Below are 18783 nucleotides of genomic sequence, written 5' to 3' on the forward strand. Positions count from 1 at the left end.
TGGGCCAGTCTAGTCTGTCATCTCGGCCCTACGCGTCACATTGGTGGAGACCGCAGCTGTCCAGTTCAGATCGACGCCTCTGTGGGAGCCAGGTGAGCGTAACAGAGCATCCACCAGCGCATTCTCCTTGCTCGCCAGGTGGGCCACAGTCAGAGATATGCTGTTCTCCAGAGCCCAGAACCACAATCACATTTCTTCTCTGCATAAAGTCAAGGAGCCGACACCACCCTGCTTGCTGAGGTAATACATGGCTGAAGTGTTGTCCTTCAGGATCAACACCATCTTGCCATTCACAGAGGGGAGGAAAGCAACCAGGGCCAGCCTGATCGATCTTAGCTCCAGCAGGTTGATGTGATCATGACACTCTGATGGGGACCACAGTATGCTCACCGTAAGGTCTTGGAGGTGGAACCCCAGCCTTTCAGGCAACGTTCCAAGAAGAGAGTCACTTGTGGTCAAGGTTGACGAAATGATGGACCTTTCAGGAGGTTTTTCTTTCACTCACCACCACTGTAGGTCTGCAGACAGACTCTCCAACACTAGTAGAAGGTCTGATCTCCATCCCTGAAACTGTGATCACTGTGAGCTCAGAAGCCACTAGGGGAACCTCATGCGCGTATAGGCCTCTGGCACTACAAGGATACAAGCACAGAAATGTTGAGGCTGGAAGTTATGTCTGTGGTTGGAAAATCTGGACCAACTTTTAGATGTTCGCCACTCTGTCCATGGGTAGAAAAGCACAGCCTATGCATGTGTATAAGACTGCACTGAAAAATCAGAGGCACTAGGAGGTCAAAACCTGAGACTTCTTTAAGTTCAGGGAGAAACCCACTCTTGCACGTCAAGTACAGGTATGCAGACGCTAGGTCTGGTGAGTGAGCTCAGACGAAACAGTCGTCCAGATAGGGACAAACAGGAATGCCTTCCCTTCAAAAGAAGCGTGCCACCACTTCTGCAGGCAGCTTGGTGAAAACATTGGGTGTCGATGAAAGTCTGAAAGGCAGAACTTAGAATTGGTAGTGACAGCTCACTACTTTGAATCTTAGGTACTTCCTGTGCTTCTTGTGGATAGCCACATGAAAGTAAGCATCATAGAGATCTATGGAGACTAGCCAGTCATTCATGTCCAGGTCCTGGAAGATCTGGGCTGGATAGGACCAGTGGTCGAAGTGAGCGGGAGCGGTGCTCCTCTACTTTTTTAAATTACCTTTTACAGCTCCTATACTTTTATTTTAAAAAGAAACCGTTCCGGAATGGTTTCGTTTTAAAATAAAAATGTAGGAATAAGTTGAAATCTTCACTTTCAGTGCACTGCACTGAACGTTCCCTTAAACAGCAAGTGCACGTGTTTGGGGGGGGGGGGGTGTTTTGTGTGGGAGTGGTTGTGGAAATGGGGTTTGTGGGGAGTGGGTGCAGGCCAGCAGGGAACATAGTTCCACTACTTCGTTTCGTATACTTCGACCACTGGAAAGGACCATCTTGAACCTGTCCTTGCGCAAGTACAAGTTCTGGAGCCACAGATCCAGGAGGCGTCTCAGACCTCCGTCCTTCTTCAACTGCTGAAAAATAGGATGAGCACCAACTACTGCCTCGTTCTGAGTAGAGTACCACTTCTATGGCCCCTTTTGCCTGAAGCTGATGAATCTCTTCCAGCAGGAGGGGTTCCGGAGACAAGGGTCGGTGGCATGGGGGTGGTCTGTAGAGTGAAGGGGAAAGAAAGGCAGTACCTCTGCTGTATGACCTCTAAGGCCCAGGCATCGGAGGTGGTCATTTTCCATTCCTCCCGAAACAGAGATATCCTACCCGCTACTAGCGGTGGAAGTCCCCTTCAGGGAGGCTTTGTGCCAGCGGCTGTGGAGGGCACAGTGGAGGTGGAAACGCCTCCTCTGGGTTCACCCTGGCCCCTACCCAAGTAGAGAGGAGACTGCCCTTGCCTGCCTGACAGGGTCATGGCATAAGTGGCGAAGGGGCAGAAAGCCATCCCCCAGCTTGATGGGCTAGTCCGCCGCTGTAGTGGACTGGCAATCATAGCGATTTAGCGGTAGCCCTGACAACTTCTGCAAAGACTAATTGGCCTTGGTTTATCTTGGACATTTGGAGCACAAATAGATATCCTAAGACAAGAGAATCTGAACAAGCAGTGCTTGTGGCCATCATTCTTGCAAATCTGTCTGCAGTATTCAGACCAGACTGCAGTATCTGTTGGGAGGTTTGCTTGCCGTCCCTACTCGGGGCCTTAAAGCCCTCATGCATCTTCCCATTAGGTATGTGCTTGCATGCCTCCGTCATGATTGAACACAGGCCAACGTAGAAATTGGCCAAAGCACATGAGGCATTTATACCTCAGAGACCAAGATGTAGGATACCACAATCTTCCTTCCCCATGCAATCAGTCTTTTGCTCTCCCCATCAAGGAGCAATGATGGGAAAGAAGTGGTCTTAAGGCTAGCCATTGCGGTTTGAATCACCAAACTTTTTGGTGAAGCATGGGCAGAAAGGAGCATGCGGTCTGAGGGGGCTGACCTGTGCTTTTTAGCCAGGTTGCGTTCTACTCCGAGGACGGAAGCCGTTTTAGCCCACAGTTCCAGTATTGGCCCTCTACTGTCTGATTGAGCGTCAATAGCATCTCCTTCTTTGGACCCTCATCCAGTGTAACGCTCACCTGATTCCCGTAGAGGCGCCGGTCTTGACTGGGCGTATATCGTATCTTCAAAGGTGATGTGTAACACACGGCTGGCTCTTTGGGCTGGACCTCTGTGCACTGTATGTCTGACTCGAAGGGTAAGATGTCTGCAGATAGAAAATATGGGATTAATGAACTGGGTTATTGAATGTCTCTCTCTTCTTCCCTTTCTCTTCTCCTGTAGAACCCCAAAGGTTAACGCTCTCACCTTAACGCCGTGCTCTCCATCTGCCTCGGGGCAGGGTGCTGTAACCAGTTTCTTCACTGGATAAGGGGAGCAGGCCTCTTGACTTCAGAGGACTGCTGTCCGTCGTTTACTGCACGAACGGTAAGTTTCGAGTAATTCTAATGTCTTTAAAAGTCTTTAGTAATGATGTCTCTTGTTTTGCTGGGTTCCGGCGATGGCGGATGACGGGCTGAAGTGAGTTGAAGATGGAGCCCGTGTGATGAATAGAAGCGCCTGGAAGCACGTAAGTAAGCGCTTGTTGCCTGCTTCACGATGCGCTCTAACTGTCTTTTTATTTTGCAGGTACAAGTTCGGAGCGGCTGCAGGGTGCCGGAATACCCACTGGGTTAGATGTGGAAAGGAGTAATGGCACGTGAGTATTAAAGTTCCCCAATGTCTTTAAACGCACCTTGTTTTGTCTTTCAAATGCGGGATGCAGCGCCGAAGGCCTCCGGAGCGTGCAAAGAGTTGGTAAGCTTTTGTCTTTCAGATGCCGGAATGCAGTGCGAAGACCTCCGGAGCGCACGAAGAGTAGGTAAGCCTTTGTCTTTCAGATGCCGGAATGCAGCGCGAGGCGTTGGTGACAGCCGATGGACCAGGTAAGTGAAGCGCTGTCACTGAAGACCGTAATGCTAACCTGTTCTTTCTTGTCTTTATAGGTGTTGCTGAAGACTGGATTCAGGATGGTAAGCCTTTTTCCTTAGGCCCAGGATCAGATGCAGAAGACACGATGAGTGTTCTGCTGCAGAGGATGCAGAATAACGCAAAGCAAGATTCATCCATCGGGTGTGGTTTAAATAGCCTCCTGTAGTGCTTAGGTGTCTCCTTCCACAGCCACGCCTAGGTAAGAAAAGAGTTCCTGCTTTCCAGAAGAGTTCCAGTGTTCTGAACCTAGGGAGTGCCCCACCCAACAGGAAAAGTAGTTCCAAACAGAAGAGGATCAGAGGCTCAACTGGCAGGCAAGTAAGCAGCATGGTCTGCTGCAGGTAAGTCCACCCAAGCATTATGAGCCCGGCGCTTCCAGCGCTGGGACTGGGCATATTTATGAGCCTGGTGCCACTGGCGCCAGGACTGGGTCCAAAAGGTCCCAATTGGGACTGGTTGGCACTCGGAACCTGGGTTATGGATCTGCTTCCAAGGGAGTTGGGAAAACCCTGACCTTTTGGAAGCAGAGATCATGACAGTACCCCCCCTCAAGGCCCCTCCCAAACCGGGCTTCTCCGGGGGTTTTGGCTTGTCAGGAAATGTTCGGTGAAATCTTTTGATTAGGCGAGGAGCGTGGACATATTCAGCAGGTTCCCAGGATCTCTCTTGGGGGCCGTAGCCTTTCCAGTCAATTAGGTAAAATAGTTTAGATTTGGAGATCTTGGAGTCCAGAATGCTTTTGACTTCAAACTCGAGTTCTCCATCAACTAGGATGGGTTTTGGAGATTTAGTTAGTCGGGTTTGAGGTTGCACGGGTTTTAATAGAGAGACGTGGAAGACCGGATGTATCTTCATGTGCGGGGGCAAGTCCAACTTGACCGCTACTGGGTTTACTATGGTAGTGATGGAATAGGGACCAAGGTATCTTGGGTTGAATGTGCGTGGCCCTTTTAGAGGTAGATATTTGGTGGATAACCAGACTTGATCCCCTACTTGATATTGAGGGGCTTCCTTCCGATGTTGATCTGCTCCTTTCTTGTATTGTTCTTTAGCCCTTTGAAGGTGAGAAACAGCTTCCTTAAAGGCTTGGGTGATTGTAGAATGCAGGTAGTCTACTGCTGGTGTTTCAAGATCTTGGAGGGGATCCAACTCCGAGGTTCGAGGGTGACTGCCGTATAAAAGAAAAAACGGGGTTTTCCCAGTTCCCGAATGGACAGAGTTGTTGTAGGCATATTCGGCTATCCAAAGGATGTCTTTCCAAGTTTTTTCAGTTTGTTGCAGCATGCAGCGTAAATACTGTTCCAGAGTTTGATTGGTCCTCTCGGTTTGTCCGTCGGTCTGAGGGTGGTGACTGGTCGATAGTCTCACATCAATTTGAGCCGACCGACAGCAACTTCGCCAAAAATGAGAAATAAATTGACTACCTCGATCCGAAATTAGAACCGAAGGAAAACCGTGCAGTCGGATGATGTTCTCGAGAAATTCTCGGGCCAGAGTTGCTGCTGTTGGCAAGCCTTTGAGCGGAATGAAATGCGCCATCTTGGAGAATAAGTCCACGATTACTAGAATCGTATTGTATCCGGAGCATGGAGGTAGATCGGTGATGAAGTCCATAGAAAGCGTATGCCAAGGGCGAGGTGGGATGTCAATAGGGCGTAAGAGGCCTGCTGGTCTTTCCTTTTGACTCTTGTTTTGGGCGCATACTCCACAGGACATTATAAAATCTCTGATATCTTTTTTCCAAGACGGCCACCAGAAGTAGCGCTTGATCTTTTCTGAGGTCTTGGCCATACCGGGATGTCCTTCCATTAAAGAATCGTGATAACAAGAGATTACTTTTTTCTGTAAATCTGTGCTGGGCAGGTATAGTCGTTCTTGGAAATACAATAAGTTGTCCTTTACTGCAAAGTCCTTTCCATGCAGATGCCAATTCTGTATGTCTGCTGGAGTTACAAGTTGCCTGGCTTTATCCTTAACTTCCTCTATGGATTGTGTGGCGATTACACCCAGAATTCTTTGTTCGGGAATGATTGGTACAGGTTTAGGGTTGATCAAGTGTTCTTCCACTCCCATCCGAGAAAGGGCATCAGCTTTACCGTTTTTTGTACCAGGTCGATAGGTAATTATGAAGTCAAACTCGGCAAAGAATAATGCCCAACGGAGTTGTCTAGAGGATTGGGCTTTTGCGGTTTTCAAATATTGCAGGTTTCGGTGATCCGTAATCACAGTAACGGTGTGTCAGGCCCCCAGCAGATAATGCCGCCAAGCCTTAAAGGCAGACTTGATAGCCAGAAGTTCCTTGTCAGTAATCGTGTAATTGATTTCAGGAGGCGAGAATTTGCGGGACCAAAATGCCACGGGATGCAACTGATTGGTTACCGGGTCCTTTTGTGATAGAACTGCCCCCATGGCAAGGCTTGAAGCATCAGTTTCCACGATGTAGGGGAGTTCGGGGCGAGGGTGTTTTAAGATTGGTGCAGAGATGAATTTAGTCTTCAAATCCTGGAAAGCTTGTTCCGCCTCGGTAGACCATTCAAAACGTTTGTTTTTCTTTAACAAGGCAGTGATGGGCTGGACTATTCGAGAAAATTTGGGGATAAACCTGCGGTAAAAGTTAGCGAAGCTTAACATGCTTTGCACACCTTTTACGGAGGATGGTGATGGCCATTTGAGAACTGCATCGACCTTCTTTGAATCCATACGCACTCCGCTAGGTGATAATATGAATCCCAAGAATTCAACTTCAGTCACGTTGAAAACACATTTTTCCAATTTAGCAAAAAGTTTGTGTTCACGCAATCTTTCGAGGACCATTTTCACGTGTTTCCGATGTTCAGATTCCGATGAAGAATAAACGAGGATGTCGTCAATGTAAACAACAACACACACATCTATGAGCTCTCTGAGGACATCGTTCATAAAATATTGAAAGGCGGCCGGGGCATTGCAAAGTCCGAAGGGCATGACCTGATATTCAAATAGCCCATATTTGGTGCGGAAGGCCGTCTTCCATTCATCGCCCTCTTTTACTCGTACCAAGTGGTAGGCTCCCCTAAAATCCAGCTTTGTATATATGCATGCTTTTCTGACTTGGTCCAGGAGTTCAGGGATCAAAGGTAACGGATATCTATTCTTGACGGTGATCTGGTTCAGGGAGCGATAATCTATACAAGTTCTAAGGTCTCCTTCCTTTTTTGGAACGAAGAACAAAGCTGAAGAAGCAGGGGACTTGGAAGGACGAATAAACCCATTTGCCAGGTATTGATCCAGGTATTGTCGAAGGTGAAGGTTCTCAGGCTCGGTGAGGGCATACATTCTACTACAAGGAGGAGTAGATCCAGGTATCAGGTCTATCTGGCAGTCATAAGACCTATGAGGAGGTAGAGAGTTAGCCTGATCCTTCCGGAAAACATCTTGGTATTCTAGGTATTCGGGAGGTAACTGGGGAGTCTCTGAAGAAATTGCTGCCAGTGCAACACCAGGTGGAGGGTGACAAGTAGAGACACATTCTGGAAACTGGACCGTTCTTGCTCGCCAATCGATCAGAGGATTGTGTTTCTCTAACCAAGGTATTCCTAGAATAATCTGAAACTGAGGAGCCTTGATCACATCGAACACGATCTTCTCATGGTGTCCATCTTGACTTACTAGCGTCACTTCTTGAGTGGTATGCGTTACTGGTCCGGAGGCTATCTCCGTTCCATCCACCGTAGTAATGACGTCCTTTACAGCCTTGGGACAAAGAGTTAGATTCATCCTCAAAACCATTTCATGATCCACATAATTGCCGATGGCACCGCTGTCGACGTAAGCTTCAATTGCATGTAATCGATCCGGATTATCAGGGCTAATGAGGACCATAGGTATCACGAAATGCGAGGTCACGGAACTGGTTTTCACGCTCGGCAAGAGGACCTCTATTCTTGTCGGGCGAGGTCGTTTCCCTGCTCAGAGTTTGTAACTTTGGTAACTGCAGCTCCTACTGCCTTCTTGGCAGGTTTCACCGGACAGTCTCGAAGAAAGTGCCCTGAGTTTCCGCAATAGAGGCATAATTGCAACTGTTTTCTCCTTTCCCGCTCCTTTTGTGTTAGAGGACCTTTCAGGCCCCCTATTTGCATGGGTTCCCCGGAGTCTACTCCTTTGGAAGGAGTCGGCGGTTTGGAAAATACTCGAGCATCAAACTTGGAACGATCGGCCTTCCTGTTCTGCAGTCTGTGATCTATTTGAACGACTAAGTCTATATAGTCCGAACAATCTTGTGGGGGATTCACTACTTGGGCTAACACATCTTTGAGCTCTCCACGTAGACCTCTATAAAACAGCGTAATCCTTTTGTCCTCAGGCCATTGAGTTTCCACTATCAGTCTGTTGAAAGACGCAATATAAGCCAAAAGGTCTTGATTACCTTGTCGCAACGAAAGAAGCTCATTGTCCAAGGCCTGCCCCTGTGAATGTCTTGCGAACAGTTTTTCCATACTGAGCTGAAAAGCTTGAAAATCATGGAGGACCGGATCATCTTGATTTACTAGAGGGATCGACCAGTCTGCCGCATTGCCACTAAGGTACGAAAGCACGAAAGCTACTTTAGCTTGATCAGTTGGAAAGGCTGCTGGCCGGCATAAGAAATGCAACCGGCACTGATTGATAAATACTGCAAACCTCTTTGGGTCACCAGAAAATCGTTCGGGCGGAGCCAGAGGTACATTCCCAGGTAGGTTGATCTGCACTGGATTCATAGAGGATGTAGAAGGAAGATTTCCCCCAGATGCGGGTAACGGGGTCTGTCCGGCTTGTGACTGTAGCAATTGTCTAGCGAGATCATCTGTTCGCTCCTTGGAAATAATCAGTTCCCTCCTTAGAGCGTTCGTTTCCTGACGTGCTGCATGCACTTCTGCCCTTAGTTCCCCAAGTAACTGGGCTAGCTGGTCGGTATCCGAGGTTTCCATAGCGCCTGGACGGGAGTTTTGCGGTAGGCTTTGCGTTCTGTAACGCTCACCTGATTCCCGTAGAGGCGCCGGTCTTGACTGGGCGTATACCGTATCTTCAAAGGTGATGTGTAACACACGGCTGGCTCTTTGGGCTGGACCTCTGTGCACTGTATGTCTGACTCGAAGGGTAAGATGTCTGCAGATAGAAAATATGGGATTAATGAACTGGGTTATTGAATGTCTCTCTCTTCTTCCCTTTCTCTTCTCCTGTAGAACCCCAAAGGTTAACGCTCTCACCTTAGGTAAGTGAACGCCGTGCTCTCCATCTGCCTCGGGGCAGGGTGCTGTAACCAGTTTCTTCACTGGATAAGGGGAGCAGGCCTCTTGACTTCAGAGGACTGCTGTCCGTCGTTTACTGCACGAACGGTAAGTTTCGAGTAATTCTAATGTCTTTAAAAGTCTTTAGTAATGATGTCTCTTGTTTTGCTGGGTTCCGGCGATGGCGGATGACGGGCTGAAGTGAGTTGAAGATGGAGCCCGTGTGATGAATAGAATCGCCTGAAAGCACGTAAGTAAGCGCTTGTTGCCTGCTTCACGATGCGCTCTAACTGTCTTTTTATTTTGCAGGTACAAGTTCGGAGCGGCTGCAGGGTGCCGGAATACCCACTGGGTTAGATGTGGAAAGGAGTAATGGCACATGAGTATTAAAGTTCCCCAATGTCTTTAAACGCACCTTGTTTTGTCTTTCAAATGCGGGATGCAGCGCCGAAGGCCTCCGGAGAGTGCAAAGAGTTGGTAAGCTTTTGTCTTTCAGATGCCGGAATGCAGTGCGAAGACCTCCGGAGCGCACGAAGAGTAGGTAAGCCTTTGTCTTTCAGATGCCGGAATGCAGCGCGAGGCGTTGGTGACAGCCGATGGACCAGGTAAGTGAAGCGCTGTCACTGAAGACCGTAATGCTAACCTGTTCTTTCTTGTCTTTATAGGTGTTGCTGAAGACTGGATTCAGGATGGTAAGCCTTTTTCCTTAGGCCCAGGATCAGATGCAGAAGACACGATGAGCGTTCTGCTGCAGAGGATGCAGAATAACGCAAAGCAAGATTCATCCATCGGGTGTGGTTTAAATAGCCTCCTGTAGTGCTTAGGTGTCTCCTTCCACAGCCACGCCTAGGTAAGAAAAGAGTTCCTGCTTTCCAGAAGAGTTCCAGTGTTCTGAACCTAGGGAGTGGCTCCTGCCCCACCCAACAGGAAAAGTAGTTCTAAACAGAAGAGGATCAGAGGCTCAACTGGCAGGCAAGTAAGCAGCATGGTCTGCTGCAGGTAAGTCCACCCAAGCATTATGAGCCCGGCGCTTCCAGCGCTGGGACTGGGCATATTTATGAGCCTGGTGCCACTGGCGCCAGGACTGGGTCCAAAAGGTCCCAATTGGGACTGGTTGGCACTCGGAACCTGGGTTATGGATCTGCTTCCAAGGGAGTTGGGAAAACCCTGACCTTTTGGAAGCAGAGATCATGACATCCAGAATATTAGAGTGCTCATACTGCACCTGCCGATGTGAAGGGGCAGACAGCACTAAGATGTCAGTGACCTTCGCCATCAGGTGCTGGAAAGCAGCCTGCAACTTGCCCAAGGCGGCAGCAGGGTGCATTTCAGTCTCTAGCGAGGTGTCCAGGCCACTTGCCTCCTGCAAGTAGGCTACAAGGTCCAACAATTCCCATTGTTCCCCATAAACCTCTTCCGGAAAGTCCCTGACTTCCCTAGGGTGAAGGGGTTGCAGCCCAAAAGGGACTGTGTACCCATCTTCATCATACATATCCTTCAAATAGGATGTGTATGCTATCCTGGGGAGCAAGAGAAATGCCCTCATGACTCTGGCGTCAGTCAACAACAATGGCGCAGCGATCGAGGGACCTGAGGTCACAGGACCAACATCCAGGGACAGAACGGTGGGACCCAGGGACATGACATTTTCGTTTTTGCCTGTGAATTTCCTGCTGGCTCGTCCGAGCGTGATGCAGCCCGTTGGCTTGGCCCAAGCTGTCAGTTCTTGGTCTGCCAGTGACGAGGCCGTGGCCTCTGGCATCAGGCCGAAGCCGCCGGCACAGGTACCTTGCCGAAGATGTCAAGCTTTTTCATCCTGAATGCCTTCCATTTCTCAGTGGTAGAGAATTGGGTGGGAAAAGGTACTTGCAGAGCCTCTTCCTCCGGGACGTTCTTGGGTTAGTGACTACTCTTCTTTGACAACAAATAAGAATGGCGCCTTAAAGAAACGCCAGGGCATCTTGACTTCTTGCGATTTTTCTTATTGTTCTTGTCCTTTCAGACTGGGGGACGTTCTTCGGTCCCTGGTGACCCAGAACAGGTCAGTTTATCACCTCTCTCCTAGTGGAGGAAGGTAAAACATTTTGCCACTCGTTCTCGAAGTGCCTCCGGGTGCTTTGATTGTCACTATGCGCAGTCCTGCGTATCGTAGCCAAGACAGTTAAGGCAAATGTGGTGCAGATCTGAAACAGACATTTTGCGCCCGCAATCCATGCAGGGTTTAAAATCCAAGGACTTAATCGGATTCATCATTGCGTCAAATAACAAAGAACAGAGGAGAAAAGTCAAACATGTTTTAGGATCCAAGTTCCTAAAGTTAGCAGTGTGTGTGGAATAAAGGGACTGAGTTCACGGGGCACAGTGCCTATATGTTATGTTATGTTATTTTGCACTTATATAGCGCCTTATATACCATTGGTATGGTCTGAAGGCGCTGGTAGGTTGAACGCCCTTGGGAACCGAAGTTCAGATCAGTAGAGAGAGTAGAGAGAGTCAAAAGGTGCGTGTGAGCACCTGATATGTGTGCAGCTTGTGCGGTATTCGTGTGATAGCTGCTTCTTAGCGATAGGTGTGGTGGTTGAGAGATCAGGAGAATGTGTTCGTTCTGGCAGGATTTATCCAGAACGGATGTGGCTGCGTTAGGCCTGAGGAGAACGCCTGGCTGGGGGGTGTGAAACCAGCAGTGTTTACTTAGAGTGATGTGGAGTAAGCGGCGGATGTTGGGATGAGAACAGTTATACCGTATGGTGTCATAGTATCTCTGCGTTCTAGTTGAGTGGTGATGTAAAGGAGAGAGTAAGCGTGGTGGTGTTAGATGCTCTTTCAAATGTTCTCTGCATTCCAGACTGTCTATATACGTCATGCAATTCTATGCGCTCCAGTCCGTTCCGTGTGCTCCTATCCGCTCCATGCACTCCCGTCTGGTCTATACACTCTGGTCTGCTCCACACACTCATGCATTCCGACCCGCCCCACGCGCTCTAGTCCGCCCTGCGCGTTCCGGTTAGCTCCGCACGTTCCAGTCTGCCCCACGGATGCACTCTTATCCGCCCCGCGCATGCACACTTGTCCGCTTCACGCATGCCCTCTTGTCTGCCCCACGCATGCACTTTTGTCTGCCCCACGCATGCGTTCTTGTCTGTCCTATGCAAGTGCTTTCGTTTGGCCCATGCTATACGCATTCAGCATCTCTTCGTACTCATCCTTTCTATGCACTCATCAGTACTGGATGCAATCTGCGCTCGTTCGTTCTATGTACACGTCCACTCTACGCAACACGTCTGTTCACTCTGGGCACTCGTTCGCCTCAGGCACTCGTTCGCTCCAGGTACTCATCTGCTTTATGCCCCCACGCGTACTATGTATTCACCTGATTTACCCACTTGCCTCCTCTACGCACTCGTCCCCCTCTACGCACTCGTCCCCCTCTACGCACTCATGCGCTCCGTACACCCATCCGCTCCACACACTCGTCCGCCCACACACTCATCCGCTCCACACACTCATCCGCTCCACACACTCATCCGCTCCATACACTCGTCATCTCCATACACTCGTCCGCTCCATACACTCTTCCGCTCCATACACTCTTCCGCTCCATACACTCTTCCGCTCCATACACACATCCGCTCGATGCACTCATCTCTTTACATTCATCCGCTCCATACACTTGTCCGCTCTATACACTCGTCCGCTCCATACACGCATCCGCTCCATACACGCATCAGCTCCATACACTCATCCGCTCCATACACTCATCCACTCCATACACACATCCGCTCGATGCACTCATCTCTTTACATTCATCCGCTCCATACACTTGTCCGCTCTATACACTCGTCCGCTCCATACACGCATCCGCTCCATACACGCATCAGCTCCATACACTCATCCGCTCCATACACTCATCCACTCCATACACGCATCCGCTCTATACACGCATCCGCTCCATACACTCATCCGCTCCATACACTCATCCGCTCTATACACTCAACCGCTCCATACGTTTATCCACTCCATACATTCCTCCACTCCATACACTCATCCGCTCCATACACTCATCCGCTCCACACATTCATCCGCTCTATACAATCATCCGCTCTATACAATCGCCTGGTCTGTAAATTCATATTCATTCAATTTCCACACTCATTCGAACTATATAGTTATCTGTACTTCCACTCATGCATTCTTCCGCTCAGCGCATTCATCTGTTCCAACTGCTTCATTCATTCTGACTATTTCATCCATGCCATTCACTTCGTTCGTTCCTCATGCATTCTGTTCATTTCAGGAGTTTAAATCTCGTTACTGTTTCTGTAGGATTTACTTCTTATTAACCATTTCACTGCTTTGATCTGTTGTGTCTTGACTGTCGTGTAGCCGAAGAGTCCTCTGTCCACAAGTGCCGCACAGAGAGAATCAAAGTCACTCTCGGTACAGCCTTTGTTTGAGGCCACAGGTGGGAGATGTTCTTCCGGAACTGCGGTACTCGTGGAACCCCAAACCACTGTAAAGGAAACACCGGTTAAGTGTCAAGCCAAAACAGAATCAACAACCAATCAACAAGTAAGTGGAACGGTCTTACCAAAAGGCGTCTGTGGAGTAGCGGTTGTACCAATGGGGAAGGTTCCGAGACCCAGCAAGGCAGTTCTTTCAGTATGTAGCGATCCCAGCAAAGGTGCAAGTGCCAGGCCCACCTGATGCCAGAATCCGCACAAGAAGGGCGGAACGTAGTAGGAGTCCGTGAAGCAGTCCGTGGTCGTAACAATGATCCAAAAGCAAGTACCAAAGCCAAGGGTTATCCGTTGCCAGTCCGTGAAACAAATCCGAGGTCAAGATCCAAAAAGGTGATACAAAAGGTAGGTAGCGCCGTACAGGAATCCGAAGAAACAGCTGTGAAGCACCGAAGCACTGCAACACAGCCGTTTAAATACGGGCGCTGCCATTTCCTCCCGGTCACATGACCCGCGAGCCCATCATGTGAGTGTAGTCCAGAATCACATGAGCGGAAGGCAGCGGTCATGTGACACGGAAGAAGCCGGTCTAGCAGCCACCACGGAAGACGCCAAAGGGGTAGACGTCTCTGCGGGCAAACAGCATGCCGACCCAAGCTTTGTGGCAATTGGCACCGTGGCAACTGGGGCGAAGAGAGATCCTGTGAGTCCTGGAACCGGGCAAGAGGGCGAGGGGTGTTCGGGGCACGGGGATGAGGAATGGGACCCCCAGAGGGACGAGTGGAGTGCGTGACATGATCTAGTTTATTCGTTTAATTCTGTTTGTCCTTCTAGTTTATATTAGGGGTTATCAGGTGACAATTGCAGCGTCTTAAGGGTCAACAGATTGATTTAATTACACACACCACATTTACAAAAATACTCTTTGCACAATTCCAAACCCACCCAAAGACAAATCGAAACATCACGGATGCTAGCATATCAAACTGTTTTACAGCTTAGACTTACGTTCTTCTTTGGAACGCCCATTATGTTCTCCACAGGCATATGTCTGGAGAAATTCAGCAAAAGTGCCATTCTGGAGTATAAGTTCCGTATACGAACCCATCTCAGAGATTTTGCCATCTGACATCACAATAATCGTGTCCATCTGTGGTAAAAAGCTGACCCCATGAGTAACCAAAACTCTGGTCTGAAAGGAAAAAAACAAAGCGGTTTCTCCGGACAGCTGCAACATTATGTAATGTATATTAATTTCTTAGAAAACAAAATGTACAGACAGCAAAAAGAAATATCACAAAAAAAACACATATAGTAGACTACAGGGGCATTGCACACAAGAAAGAGCAACCACTTAAAGGAGATGATCGTAAATGATGCATATAAGAGATGTGTTCTGTCACGGAAAAGGGGCTCCAGGAAAAGGTACATTAATATTCGACCGGTACAGATTTGGGTGGTGAGTGAAATATAAAAGCGAAATGTGATGGATCCGAAGGACAGCATCCGTGTCAAGGGGTTGGGCATAAACATCCCAGGATTAAAGAAGTGAAGTGGGTGCCATATGGAAATAGAAATAAAGAAGCAGGGAACATTTATGAAACAAGGACTGTCTTTTCTGTGATAACATTTAAGGACGTTAAACTGAGTGTGTGTGGTGGTCTTAATCAAACATCAAACTCTGTGGGCCTCATTATGAGCATGCCGGTCTGGACACAATGCTGGTAAAACGGCCGGTGATACTGGCTCTGGCATTTTTTATGGACCGGCATACTACTCCGAGTCTGTCGGTAGGGTCAGTGAACCACTGGCAGGCCTGACCTGCTGGTAGTTCAGGCCAATACCGGCAGAGAATTCACGGAATCACTGCCACCGTTGACAACACTGCCGGTGATTTAGGGGTTCCCATCCCATGGACAGGCGCCTGTAATATCCCAGTAACATCGGGATATCAGGCGCTGGTAACAGTAAGAGGAGTTTGCCGGTAATCTGATTGTTGGATTCCTAACACATTTTTTGTTTTTCTATTAGGTGACACTTTAGAGTGCAGCTAGGGCGAAATGGCTTATGAGGAGGGACACAAAGCTTGTAGGCCAATTGATGCCTTTGACAATGCTAATCCTATGATCATTCCCACCACTTCCTGCCTCTCCCTGCCCAAAACACATCCTCCTGGGATCCCTTTGAGCTAATCAAGCCTTACCATCAAACGTTGTGCTTAAATTCGTTTTTTCAAAGCAGTCTTCTGAGAGTTTTGGCTTTTGTGTAGATATGGGAAAGGTATTTGCCCGGCATTGCCAGAATAGTACAGTATAACAGTACAGTACCTGAGCATATGATAGCAGTGCCTGGCAAATTCCTATCTTATACGTATACAACACCCAAAACTGTTGGCTTTGCTGATGCTTAATTTTAACAGGACTCCACTGAAGGACACTCATACTGATTATGAATCAAGTGGATAAAGGCAGACGTGGTTAAGTCATTTTTATTACATCAGCAGTGCATTTACAGCACCAATTTAACAATTTGCTTCAGAACACTGCTTTGAAATCCCTGGCAGGCACTTCGATTGCAAAGTTTGATTTTAAGGCTTGATAAAGTTAGTTCAAAGAGATCCGAGGAGAGTGTGTTTTGAGTGAGGTGGGCCAGGAAGTGGGTGGGAATGGCTATAGGGATTAGCATGGCCATGGGCAGTCAATGGGTTGGTAAATAACCAAACAACACCTACAAGAATTGTGTCCCTCATCATATGCCATCACTCTGTAGCTGTACTCAATGCATTCGTTTCAGCTTAAAGGTTGCATAAAAGTGCTACCTTCTAGGCAAAATAAAAAATTACAAAACCACAGTCATTACTGCAAGGAACGGTCATCCTACCAAAGTCTCTCTGAGAGCAAACTGGCAAATCATCCAGAAAGTCAGAAAGAACCCCAGAGTAACAATCAAGGATCTTCAGGTCGCACTCCCCTTGAACAATTTGAGTGTTCATAACTTTAGTATAAAAACAAATTAATGAAAATCGTGTTAAAGAAAGGAAAGGAAAGAATACTAACGAGAAAAACAATCCACTCTAAATAATACTTTGCTGCCCCTCCCAAGCACACATAAGAGCCACACGACTTCTGGGACAATGCTATCTTGACAGAGGCAACAAAGAAAGTACGTTTGAACCTCAATGTAAAATGTTATGTTTAGATAAAAGCAAAAAGTACTTTCGAACAGAGCATATGGCTTTACATGTAACGCTCACCTGGTTCCCACGGAGGCGCGGCGTCGAAGGCGCAGAACTCTGAAGATGGACAGGAAGGGCCCCTCTATTCTGGCTTCCCTGGCTCGTTGGATACCCTCCTGTGCGTGAAAAGGGAGTATTACCAACTGTGGAACAATGCTCAAGCCTCCCACTCCCTTCCAACCCTCCACGATACCTCCTCCACGATTCCCCGTGAAGCCTCACCTTAGGGTTTGGAAGGATGAGCTCTCCATCCTGCTTCTGATGCAGGGGCGCGTTGAAACCCAGTTACTTCACTGGATTGAGGATTGATGGGAGTTCAGGTAAGCTTGACTGTTCAGGTAAGGCGCTGTAAAAGTTTTGTTCAAAGTTCAAGCTTAATAATAATGTTCGTTGTCTAATTGCAGCAAGCGCTAATGCTTATGTCTTTTTCCCCTTAGGGGCCGGGGTTCGGAGTGCCGGAGATATGGCGCCGACCCGAAATGAAACAGTTCTGGATGAGCGCTCAGGTAATGTCTTTGCATTCGCTCATTCAATGTCTTTGTCTTTTTTCCCCATAGGGGCCGGGGTCCGGAGATGCCAGGAAGCGGCAGGACCCGAAATGCAGTGGGAATAATCCAACAGGTAAGACTTAAAAGGAAACTGAGCTTTCCTTATTCCTTTTCTCCCTCTCACCTTTGTTCTTGTCTTTTTTCCTCTAGGCGCCGGGGCGTAGCTGAATCCGGAAGATCGCTGCTGAAGATGGAAGCGCCTTGCAAAGGTGAGTAAAATGCAGCGCTGCAGCGATCGAAACGAAATGCCTTTAAAATGATTTCTTCTTTTTCAGGGCCGTTGGAGAAATGACTCCGGGATGCAGATTTAGCAGGTAAGGGCTTTTCTTCTCCTATTCTCTTCCTTTCTCCCCTTGCCGGTGTTCCAGGGTGCTGGCAGGCGTGGTTGAAGTCAGGATGCAGGAGCTGACACGGTGAGTGTCCAGCTGCTAGGTGCAGAACAACGCGAAGCATGTGTGGCTGTTCGGGTGGGGTTTAAATAGCCTTGGAAGAAGTTCCTGGTATGTATCCTTCCACCAATCAGGTATGTATCCTTCCCCAACCACACCCGGGTGGTGAAGTAGTCCTACAGGTTAAGTAGTCCCATTCAGGCCTCAAGAGGGCCTGGATGAAGCAGCAAGGTCTGCATCAGGTAAGTGTGCACCCAAGCACTTAAACACATATCCTCTTCTATGAGCCTGGCGCCTAAGGCGCCAGGGCTGGGGTCCGCTATGAGCCTGGCGCCTAAGGCGCCAGGACTGAGTCCAAAGGGCCCCGACTTGGGCCCGCTGAGACTTCCCTGGGGAAAATGATGTCTGCCTCTGTGGTTGCTGGGCCCGGAATGGCTCCTTAGAGGTAGGCATCATGACAGTACCCCCCCTCAAGGCCCCTCCCAAGGTCTTTTCCTCCGGGGGTTTTGGTTTGTGCGGGAATCTTCGATGGAATCTTTGAATTAATCGTGGTGCGTGAACATAGTTACTGGGTTCCCAAGATCTTTCCTGAGGTCCATATCCTTTCCAATCAACAAGATAGAAGAGTTTTGACTTAACTATCTTGGAATCTAAAATGTCTTTCACTTCGAATTCTAATTCTCCATCAATTTGGACAGGGCCTGGGGGCTCAGACAGTCTGGTTCCAGGTTGTACTGGTTTTAGAAGAGATGCGTGAAAAACGGGATGAATCCGCATGTTGGATGGTAAATCGAGTTTAAAGGCCACTGGGTTGATAATAGCTTTGATGGGGTAAGGCCCAATGAATCTGGGATTAAAAGTTCGCTGACCCTTGAGGGGTAGATGTTTAGTTGCTAGCCATACCTGATCTCCTACTTGGTAAGGAGGAGTTTTACTTCGGTGCAAATCAGCGTTTTCTTTATACTTTTTCTTGGCTTGCTGTAAGTGGGTTGTAGCTTCTTTGAAGGCTTGGGTTATTGTGGAATGTAGGTGATTTACTGCAGGCATCTCCAGGGTCAGAGGTGGATCTAGGTCAGAGGTCCGAGGATGGTGACCATACAGGGTATAAAAAGGAGTCTGTCCGGTTCCAGAATGCACTGAATTGTTGTATGCATATTCTGCAATCCAAAGGATGTCCTTCCAATTCAACTCGGATTGGTGTAACATGCACCGCAGATATTGCTCGAGAGTCTAATTGGTTCTCTCGGTTTGTCCGTCGGTCTGGGGGTGGTGGCTGGTGGATAACCGCACGTCTATTTGTGCTAGTTGGCAACATTTCTTCCAAAAGTGGGAGATAAATTGACTTCCACGGTCT

The 18783-nt window shown here is 48.4% G+C and overlaps 1 protein-coding gene across 2 annotated transcripts in view; it reads right to left on the reverse strand.

Moving 5' to 3' along the window:
- The window catches only part of LOC138569274 (multidrug resistance-associated protein 1-like), a 1459677-nt gene that overhangs the window by 569524 nt on the left and 871370 nt on the right, over positions 1-18783 (reverse strand). For both annotated transcript variants that reach the window (XM_069647112.1, XM_069647111.1), the window contains exon 19: positions 14266-14449. In XM_069647112.1, coding sequence (XP_069503213.1) covers positions 14266-14449 — 184 coding nt within the window. The remainder of the gene's footprint in view (positions 1-14265; positions 14450-18783) is intronic.

The sequence above is a fragment of the Ambystoma mexicanum genome, chromosome 2q (assembly GCF_040938575.1).
Source record: "Ambystoma mexicanum isolate Mex_15411 chromosome 2q, UKY_AmexF1_1, whole genome shotgun sequence".
In the NCBI taxonomy this organism is placed as follows: Eukaryota; Metazoa; Chordata; class Amphibia; order Caudata; family Ambystomatidae; genus Ambystoma; species Ambystoma mexicanum.